Source organism: Vanessa atalanta, chromosome 5 (genome assembly GCF_905147765.1).
Source record: "Vanessa atalanta chromosome 5, ilVanAtal1.2, whole genome shotgun sequence".
Classification (NCBI taxonomy): domain Eukaryota; kingdom Metazoa; phylum Arthropoda; class Insecta; order Lepidoptera; family Nymphalidae; genus Vanessa; species Vanessa atalanta.
Window position 1 is genome coordinate 12,175,619 of NC_061875.1, and position 11,084 is coordinate 12,186,702.

The 11,084-nt window shown below is 32.5% G+C and overlaps 2 protein-coding genes across 2 annotated transcripts; one reads left to right on the forward strand and one right to left on the reverse strand.

The window, feature by feature from the left end:
* Nucleotides 1-175: 175 nt before the first annotated feature.
* LOC125064345 lies at nucleotides 176-9,421 on the forward strand. Its single transcript, XM_047671335.1, has 10 exons — nucleotides 176-313; nucleotides 525-739; nucleotides 1,680-1,829; nucleotides 2,382-2,470; nucleotides 3,040-4,140; nucleotides 4,527-4,798; nucleotides 4,939-5,049; nucleotides 5,552-5,639; nucleotides 5,805-5,897; nucleotides 5,996-9,421. The coding sequence occupies exons 1-10, from the start codon at nucleotides 176-178 to the stop codon at nucleotides 6,112-6,114; spliced, it is 2,376 nt and encodes a 791-aa protein (XP_047527291.1). The 3' UTR covers nucleotides 6,115-9,421.
* A 285-nt stretch (nucleotides 9,422-9,706) lies between these two features.
* On the reverse strand, nucleotides 9,707-10,889 carry LOC125064349 (ubiquitin-like protein 4A). The gene is made up of 2 exons (XM_047671339.1): nucleotides 10,720-10,889; nucleotides 9,707-10,649 (listed from the first exon to the last, which is right to left on the reverse strand). Exons 1-2 carry the CDS (start codon nucleotides 10,765-10,767, stop codon nucleotides 10,239-10,241), a joined length of 459 nt encoding a protein of 152 aa, XP_047527295.1. The 5' UTR covers nucleotides 10,768-10,889; the 3' UTR covers nucleotides 9,707-10,238.
* Nucleotides 10,890-11,084: the final 195 nt, after the last annotated feature.

Here is an 11,084-nt window from a genome sequence, read left to right on the forward strand (position 1 = left end):
CGCAATTGACTCTACGGATATTGTTATCCTTTGATTGTAAAATAATATCGTAAAGTACTGATTTCATTATCTGTGATCATAAAAAAATATTAGTTAGGCCATAGCTAGGCATCATACTTTTGTAAATATTGGTAACATTGATTAAATTGTCAAAACAGCAGTCAAACAAACGAATATGGATTCTTCTGTGGCTGAAGAATCTGAAAATTTTGTAGCTTTTAGTAAAAATGAATACAGCAAAACAAACTGTAATACTCCAACGAATATCTCACCTAGTGATAATAATATAGTGCATAAGTTATTTAATAGAGAGGTAAGTTTGAAATAACTTCCAAATCTACTATCTTTCTATTTTTGTTTTTACACGATAATAAATAAAATAAAACCACTGTTATATTCAAATATTTTACAATACAGAAATGTTTTCTTTCTTATTAACAATATATTCACTTCGCCTTTAGTTATGTTATTCATTATTATTAACAATTTTATTTAGTCACCTTAAAGAAAACTATTTTTTACAGATATTTGGTAGCACCTCAAAAAAACCAAATGAAAAGTCAAAAAGAGTATTTGACAAAATTCCTCCCCGGTTACGGTTTTGTCTCATGGACATAGTGCCCATCCAGTACTTAAGAGAACATGTATTTATGGGCTTCTCACAGTGTGGGCAGTTCCTGCTTAGTTTTACTTATAGTTGTAACACCCAAGTATATTTTCGGGAAAGCTCAAAGTTTACGTAAGTATTCAGTAGACTGGCTAATATATTGTCAAACCAAAATCAATGATAGAAGTATAAATTAACATTATAGCATACTTTCTTGAGTCTTTAATTTTACTTTAAAAAACATTATATTAAAAAGTACATAGCAATAGTTACTTTATTATTGGTTTATTTTGTCATTGTTAAATTTAAATAGGGAGTAAAACAGGTTTATTATATAAAATGCTGTTTGTTTTATTAATTAACTCATTAACCATACTTGCATTGAAAAATTAATTATTTATACCTAAAACAGATTAATTTACTATATTACCTACATTAAAAAAATATAAATATATGGATTAATATTATAATTGTTGAATAAAACTTAGAGATACTTGATTAATTTTGTCTTTAAAAATCACAAGAAATTATTATTATCACTAAATGATATCTCTAGTAATTTCAGATAAACATGTATTTTTCTACTTTAATCATAGAAAAAAAAAAAAATTTAATGAGGCTATACAAAATTTTCTCATAAGTTTTTATTAGTAAAATAAATTGTTGTTTAATAATAATTTTCATAGATGTTTAAAATACTCAAATATATTTAATTTCTGATAACTAAAATTTACAACTCAAGTTTATATGTGAATGTTTTCAAATATTTAAATATTGCAAATGATGAATAGATAGCTTTTAAAGTTGTGAGATCTTATTAATAATAATTATACATAATTTTGTGAATTAAATTATAAAGGATACAAGATAATAAACTAACTGTATTTTTATATAATATAGACAAGAATACAATTCTTAAGAAAATTTATTTAAATTATCTTAAGAATTGAATGTATATAATTAGATACATAAATTATGTAATTAGTTTTAGTATAAAAGGCAATGCGAAAGAGAGCAGTGCGAAAATAATTGTACTAGTCTATTTGACTAAAAATATTTTGATTTGATATAGGCTGCATTTCCTATCATGGGTGCCGGGGCGCATCGTTCGTCCAGTGCACAGTATTCCTCTTTTCGGCGATGACTGTGTCGACAGTAAAGTGACGATATCAATGGCACAATGGAAACACAATCCGGGAGTCCTTGTGGTGTATGGTATCGCGTAAGTATATAACAGTAATTGTCTTATTTCAAGTAATAGTACTTTTAGATTTATAATTAATTAGTGTTCCATGCATTGCTTACATGCGAAATTTATAATAAGAGAGGAAGAAAATAAATTGAGAATGCTATTAAGTACAAACTTAGTAGCAAATGTATTAATAGGAAAATTTTGTCTACCACAATGACTATGAAATACAAACTACTTCTAGAACTAATCGTTGCCCGCGATATAGAGGTTGACTTCAGGTGTTAGGTATAATAAAAGGTAGCCTATGTTCCTTGAGATTTAAGCTTGCTTCATACGAAATTTCATCAAATTTGGTTCAGTGTAACATACAGGCAAACAGAATTAATTCCGAATTTATAATATTAATTTAGATTAGTTTGAGCAGCTTGGTACCCGAGTGTAGATGAAGAACTATTGTGGTTTTTTTTTTATTGCTAAACATGCTACTTATGTGAACATTGTATCAGGTATTTGTTTCCATTAAAGAATTTTTGTAACTTATAAAAATTGCTTAAGCAAATTGTGTTTGTAATATCTTTGTAGAGATTCCTGCTCTGAACGATCCTACCTCAGTGTTGTTGGAGTACCTCGATTAGGATGTAGACAGTGTTCAGCTATTTCGAGAGATGAAGGTAGGTAAAGTTTTAGTTACTGAGATCCTCCAACTTTGTACCATATTCCAATGGAAAAAAGAGAAGATAAACAGATAGATTTACAACTTCCAAGCAATAAGCTAAAAGGCCCTACTAATATAGTATGCCCTGAAAACTGTTTTTGACTTTAACCTTTATTTATTTCCTCTGAACTACTTATGTTCACTTTAATTTTTCTTCCAAAGATCTGATACAAACTTCGTTAACATTCAATACGCCATCTTTTTAGAATCCAGATCGAATATCATTGATTATTTGAGATAGCTACCAATAAATTCATGTCAATTCTATTGCAAAGTTGTTTGTTTATCTTTACTCCTGTCATTGGAAACGACTATAGACATAGCATTAATATTTTATTAAAGATTTAAACACAAAGGCACGGCCTATACTTTAAAACGATTCTTTTTTATTGAAATAAATATATTCTAATTTGTAATTTTTTGCCGTCTTTACTCTTAATCGCGTATTAATTACACGCCTTTAATAATTAAACGTGTAAAGGCTTGCCTGTGAGTAAATACGTCTATATAAGATTATTTTTTCAGATGATCTAAATTGGAGTAAACGCTGTTTGGAACATAGCTTCGCGATACACACGAGATTCTTTTGTACGTCCGATTCCAGTATGTACGAACCAGTCGTCCAGCTAGCTTACTCGAACCAAATTATAATTTATACAGATTTCATCCACATATTAGAAATAGATTTCGTTAAACCAGATCAAGATAGAATTGAAGTGCCAGAGGAAAACAAATTCTCATTAGATAGGGATGAATTAAATTCAATATACACTAATCCAAGTACACCAGCGTCGGACGTATCCGCCGCCTTCCAGTCGCCTAAATATCAGAACAATGTTGTCCAAAACATTTTAGCTGACTTTTCAGATTTTGAAGTCGAACCTTATCAAATGTCCAGACCTGTTCAACTGCCAGATGTTATGGGACAGGAGTTGTGTATTCAAGCATCGTCCATATCTCACAACTTAATGGAAGAGTGGGAAGGGCCTTCCCCATCTATTAGAACATTAATCAGTCCACCGCTAAGATCGCCGAGGCGCAGGCCAGCGGAAAGTATGTCTAGGTTTAACGAAACGCATAGGATAATAGCTGAAAAAACTTACGAATTTGTAGAAGAAGCGGAAACCAAATGTGAGAAGCTGAGTATGTTTAGGAAGCGACGCTTAGCCGATAAGAAGTATGAATTTTCTGAAGATAATAATGAAAACATCGTTCCTTTTAGAGTGTTAAGGAGTAATAGGAAATATTACACAGGGTCCACCAGTAAAAGTCAATCGAAGCGGGCGAAATCTCCGCCCGTGGAGAGCGTAGTTCTTAGAGCTCATAATCAGATCAGTAGACCTCCCTCGCCGACATCTAGTTTAGATCTAAAAAATCCAGGACTAACATCACTCGAATCAGATAGAAATAGTGAGTCCGAGTACAGAGTCATGGAGATGTTGGACGACGGCTCCCTTAAAACTGTATCGGTGCACGACAACACTTCAAAAACCTTATCAGACTGTCCGGTTAGCCCTCAAGACCCATATTTAGTGCATTCGGGAAACTCCAAATGTAGTAAATTCTTCACACGGTATTTTCTAGAAAGTGACGATGAGATAACATCTGTCATCACTGATTCTGAAGGTACGTTCACATTTTTTTTATTTTCGTATATATATTTTTTTATTGTAAGGGATATATTATTTAATTATTGAATTTTTGTTATTATTTATTGTTTGGAATGCCTGTCGTGTTTTCCGAAAGAAAAATAAGTACTCAATTAAAAACTGATTAAAAAGCAAATACATGAAAAACATTCCAAAATTATTTTACTTTATAAAACGAAAATGTTACAAAAATGAAGCAACTCATTTTATAAAAGTAACCAAATTCACCACAGAGTCACATTTTCCCATTGCATTTTGCCCTTGCATTTATTAAGATCGGCGACCATCGTCGATCTAGAGCTCACGACATCAAAGCTCAGTAAATACCAAAGTTCAGCTCTCAGTAACGCGCACGGCTCGCAGACGACTGCATGTCGGGCTACCACGTGGCGCTGCCGCTGAGCGGCGAGGGCGCGGGGCAGGCGCTGCAGGGGCTGTGCGCGGGCGCGTGGGAGCGCGTGCGCGGCGCGCCCGGCCGCGCGCTGCGCGCCACGCAGCGCTCGCTCGACACCGAGCTGCTGTGCAACGAGGTCTGCGGCCGCCTCTGCCGCCTCGGCGGGAAGCACTTCATCTACTGCTTCGACTGGGGCTGCCACGTCATCGACGTGTGCCAGTCGAGCGGCTGTCTGTCCGGGGTGAGTCGCAAGTGACACTAATCAGCGAGGACTCTGAGGGAATCGACTGACAGTTTGAGTTGAGGCGACAGTGAACATTCGTATGGCTATTAAAGACTGAATGGAACGGTACCGCTAAGTAACCCCGATCGTGTCGGCAGCTGTGCGCGATGTGGCTGTGGGCGAGCGAGGACACGGCGCAGCTGCAGTGCGACGCCTGCAAGGACGCGTCGGCCGGCTGCCTGCAGCACCGCCAGCAGTACGCGGCGCAGGTCCGTACTTTATCCTACATACGGTTTGTGAAACTATCTGTTACAATAACATTTAGACACTGATCGAGGCGAAATCATCCAATAAGAAGATATTTCGAACACCGAATAAATTACGAATTGTGTTTAGACGATAAACGATTGCAAAAAGATTCATTGATTTTTCTGGTCCCAATTATGTGAACTTATATCACTTCCTACATAGGATACTGAATGTATACTACGAATCTACGTTTTCTATTTTCTAATTGATTACTATAAATCCTTATTTCAATAGAAGTGTATCAAGTATCACTACAAAAAGCACTGATTAAGTAATATAATTCCTGAAGTACAAGCGAAAATCATAATCTCTAAATTCTGATAAATAGTTAGATTATTTTTGTAAGTTCAAGATTTTCATTAGATTAAAAATAACGAATATACATTTAAGTTTTCGCTAACATTTTATTATTATTTAAATTTTAAATTAATAAAATTAAAAAAAAAATGACGATTGTTTCAGTGTCTTTTTGTGTGGGACCTCGTAACCGGAGTTTACAGGACCGAAAGGGTGGCCATGACGGAGGATTCCAGCCAAGAAGGCACTAGAGGTAACGAGCGCAATTAATATAATAATAATGTCCTGCGGACATTGTAAAGCATATGTATCAATAATTTTAAAATGGTTATTAGTAATAATATCATAAGATGACTATAAATCTAAAAATATAATATACATTTTACATGTCCACCTATGTAAATACATACCCCCCCAGTGTCGGGCGCCGAGCGCGCGCGCGAGCTGGCGCGCCGCCTGGGCGCCGAGAGCGCGCCGGCCGCCGACAACCGCCTGCTCACCACGCTCACCGGTACGTGCGCTTGTGGCCTCGCTTGTAGAGGGGTTGCTGATTGATTCGTTTCAAACATTTTGTCCCGCGGAGTGTGACCGAATCGTTCGTAATTTCAGGTAAATCGTTAAAAAGACTGACGGATGTCGATAACTGCGTAGAGATCACGAAGAACCATCCCGACAGTTCCGAATCGGAGTCGGAGTCGTCGGAGGAGGAGGACAGCGATTATGACTGATTTTGTACCACCTCATGAACTATTTTATTAATTAAATCCGTGTACATACCTAGTAGTCGTCTTTATCGTTCGAGCCGATCGTGGCTACTTCTTGAGATTTAAAACTTATGAAGACAAATTAACGATGTTAAATAAAAAAAAATCACAACTTAAATATATTTGGTAATCTGAAATGTTACTGTTTTTGTGTACGGAACCACTCGATATTATAATGTAAAGTTCGCCCGCTGAAAGAATGCGTGCCTGGTCATTGGGCACATTGTTTTTTTGTCTCAAAAATAAATTACGACATATATTATATTGTAAGTGTATATAATGACATAGTGTTTTATGATATTATTCGTTAGTAAGACAAATAAATAAAAACAAATAAATTTCATCAATTACTCACCGCATTCTCTCAACGGCCGGACCAGAGCTACGGTGAACGCACATATTATTTTCATTAACATGGCACTTAAAGTTAACTGATTAAAAATGTATGTTCCATTTAAAATGAAGTATTAATAAATTTAATAACTTGTAAAAATGTTACCATTCATACTGAGACAAAATACATTTTAATTGTATCTGTATTACTAGGAGCTGGTTTACATCAGGTCGGACTGACTGATATTTACCGTCCGGAAAAATATGTGAGATGGTTAGTGGTAGAGATGTATTGGCACCATTCGAATTATCGTATTTGGTAAAACTATCGGCCACGACTAGCGTTCACTAATTAACTATCGAATCCGATATTATTAGTCCATATTTTTGTATATTGCCACCGATAAAATGTAGAGACGACACGTCACGAGCCGACGTCAAAACTGTCGGTCCGACGTAATGTGAGCCAACTCCATTGTTTCTAGTCTACTGCTTTCTATTTTATTATATATATTTAGTAATGAAGAATTTTAACAGTTTTATGTAAATGAAAAAGTAATTCACGTGTCATTGATATTAAAATGTATTTACTTTAAACTAAACTATTATATGTCGAATGTTTAAAACATATTTTATAAATATTAATAAAAACTATATATGTATCCTCAAGTAAAATTATAATGACAATTAAGTACATATTACTCACATAGTTGTCATAAGTGTAATAAGGTGAGTACATTTCAAAAGAATTGGACAAATTAACGCCCCATTTATATGTTTTCAATGTTTATTTTTATAATTTGCAACAGCGAATAGATGTACTCGTGGATATTAGGACGAATTATTATTATTGAACAAAACTAATATTAGACTTGTTAAATAAACTTGTTTGATATGTGATATAAATCTCATAATGGAAGGGAATGAAATCTAGTAAGGGAAATTATCACTGTTTTCGTTTTATTGGGACGAAATAAAAAAGCAAGAGTGAAATTTCAGAAGCCTCATTCCGTATTTAAAGTTATCTCTTACCGATTTATTTGCATCCTTCAAACATTCGGAGCATACTTTATTGAGTTTATTTCCTCAACCGTACCAATCAATCTCTTTCATGTCTTCTCCATCCTACGTGACATTGGCGAAATAATCTGTGCCCTGTCGGCACAACTAAAAGCCATTAAACTAAGAATTGAATTAAGTCATCAATCATATATTCAGACCTATTTGACGCATACCCTGTTTTCCGACCTTTTTCCAAACATGTATCTATATGGTTAAGCTCTGACGAGCGTGTTACTTAATTCAAGTTTACGTTTTAACAATTTAAGGTGACGCAACCCATAAATGTGAAGTAGCTGGTCCCTAAAGAGTATTCTTCTTCACACATTGTCGTCCCAGTATCGAAGTGAGTGAACAATATTGGATCGAGCTATTCAAACCATACCATTACGCAGTAATAGTCTTCTGGATGGCAGGTATATTCTTATTCTTGACGTATTCTTCTAACAGATTTGGTGGTGACTGTTATTTGTGGAACTTTCTATAGGTGTTTATATTATTACGTCAGGTGACTTCGTCTACGCAGTACCGCTTCTCTGAACAAATCTCAGAATAAGTCTATCATCCTTCCTCGTTGTTTGTCATTTTGGCTTTTAAATCTCGAACAGTATGTTGATATAGATTTCCAATGTGAATAATTGCATCCTTGAAAACTCACAAGATCCATTACCATTTTCATATAGTTACATTTTGCGAGCGTTATTAAGATCCGGCATTATCGCTTCTTATCAATTTGACTTGAACAACAACGATAATATAATGACAAAAAAAATAATATGCGAATGTACAAATATTATTAAGGTTTATTTTATGTTATTAAAGTAGATTTGGAAATTATATTTTACTCATTTTAATTTGTATTGATCTTTTGAAATGGACTCGGTTAAAATACATTCTTTTGTTGTTCTGTAAACACAAATTCAATGAATAGCTTTGATTGTTTGTGTGTTTAAAATGTATAAGTTGTAAAGGTAGTTTGTGAATAATGATAGTGATCCATAGTTACTAAATTCTTGCTGCCGTTTTTAAGCTCTGCACATATTTTCATGTGTGAGGTATAAAAACGGAAGCAAAATTGTGTATAATCGAACAGCACTATTATAGATTTTACAAAGGACGATTTCTACGGTAACCGTATATATATGAACATGAATAAGCTTAAAAAAAATTGTAAATCATATATAGGTTCTTATTCCGATGATAGCTCATTGTAATGGTTGTGATAGAGTGGAAGTTAGGATTCGTTTTAAGGAAAGTGCCTATTTTTTTTATTTCTCTCTACGCAGACGACAACCACCACAGCGAATCTGGTATCCGGTATTAATATTTATATTAATTATAATTACGTATATTTTATAGTCTGTACATTCTTCCACTGTATGAATACGTAACTTAGATAGAAATCTAAAATTAAATTGTATATATATTTTTTAGATGGTTAATTTGAATAAACAATTTTTATATTCGAAATAAATTGTCAATGTCTAGTTTTATTAAAAAGTGAATTCGAGTTATACGAATTTTTGTCTAAATATAAGTATACTACTTCACTTTAATCACAAGGACTATGCTAGAGTATCACAAAGGTATGTTGCATTTAATTCAGTAGTACTCTTGTGTGAGACTACATCGAACTTGCCATCAAAATGTACTTTAGCTAGATATGAAAAGCATGTAATTAATAAACAAGGAAAAGTATAAAACTCTATTATTTATTCACACCAAAATCCAAGTATTCACAACCAAAATTTTAATCTATTATAACCAAACGCTTATGTTCTTCAATAGAACTTACAACACAAGATGTATTTAAAACCTAAATAACATTCTTACTTATCTTAAACATTTAAATGTAAATCTGTCATTTAAATATACACAAAGTACACAAAACCAAAGTTTGTTTTGTGTTGAAATTTTGTAATCCAATTTTAGTGGAGTTGCTTTACAAAGCAGAAAAATATTTGTCCTTTTTTTGCTATTGAAATTTCTGTATTAAGCCTTCATTATAATGCCTAGTTTGTAATTTTGAGGTAATCTAAATACAATTCCCTTGGGAGAATAAAAATCATAGATAATTATCAATATTTAGATTAAAAAACAATTCATACAGAATTTTTCTACTTTGCATTTTTTTTAATAATTCAAATATACAATACAATAAAAATGTTTTTTAATATTTATTTTCCATTGCACACAAAATATTTCACTGTTGTTCCATTACCATGGCTTCAGCATTTCTTAAAATAAGCTTAAATATTTAATCATACTTAAGATACTATCTTGTATTCCATGAATATCTTATAAACATTACTAACTTTTGCTATATTTTTATAAATACACTATATACTTAATGAATCTTTTAATAAGAATTTGAATTTGTCAGACAAATGCTAGAGTGGTAAATAAGATTAACGGTTTTTTTAAATAAAGAATTCATTTATTAATTAATAAGTTTAAATTATTTCAACTATTATCTGAAAAGCCAAAAATATTTTCCTTTGGTTGAATGAATTATATATGTAATGCAATTATAAAAACTTCCTATCCAGCAAATCATTTAAATACAAATTTAAACATTTTGTGCTAGATATTAAAAACAAATGAACAACACAAAATATTGTACAGTTATTGGATCACTATATTCTGTAGTTATATAGTAGCCGATTAAGCAATTCCAACAATTGATTAGTGTTTGGTCACAATCCAAATGCATCTTCACATTCAGTATCTTGATCCTGTTCAATGGCAGGGCGAGGATGTCCACATTCTTCTAGCATACAATCAAGACTTAACCTCTCAATATCATCCCAAGATAATTTATTGAATTTTTCCTCAACAACTTTTAACAAACGATTTGCTGCATTTCTGGCTTCTGTTTCCGTCATGCCATGTTTTTTAAAATATTTTGTAGATACTTCTAGAAGTCCTTGAGTCTTCTTTACGATTAGATTTAATTTAGTGCCATTTTTGATTGATGGATATGATTCAATGATTTGATCATCTGCAAGAGTTCGACCTAAAAGTAGAAGTTTCTGTTCTGCTATAGGTATTTTCAGCTTCATAGCAATGTGGTGTTTAATGTCTAATATCTTTGTTGTTGGCTTCACCTAAAATAAATACGTTTAATTTAATATTTAGCTACAGATATGACAGTAAGTTTGTAAATAGTTAACAAACCTGTAAATTACATTCCCCTCCTTGTAACTGCTTTATAATAATATTCATGATTATTGAATCCTTAATGATTTCTTTATACTTTAATTAAATAATAGAACATGGGTTATTATCAAATTTTACGTAGTTTAAATATAATTATTATAGTTTATAACACATGACATTATTTTGACACTTCGTCATTTTTTTTCTGAAATTACAGATAAAATAAAATCAATGTTACTTATCTATGTAAGAACCGTAACCATTATAACTATATAACTTTATACTAAAATATGTATATTTTTTAAATAAGAATCAAACAGTTATTTTATCAAATTATTTTATTTTTAAAAGCTTATTTATGCTCTAAAATACAGTTCACATAA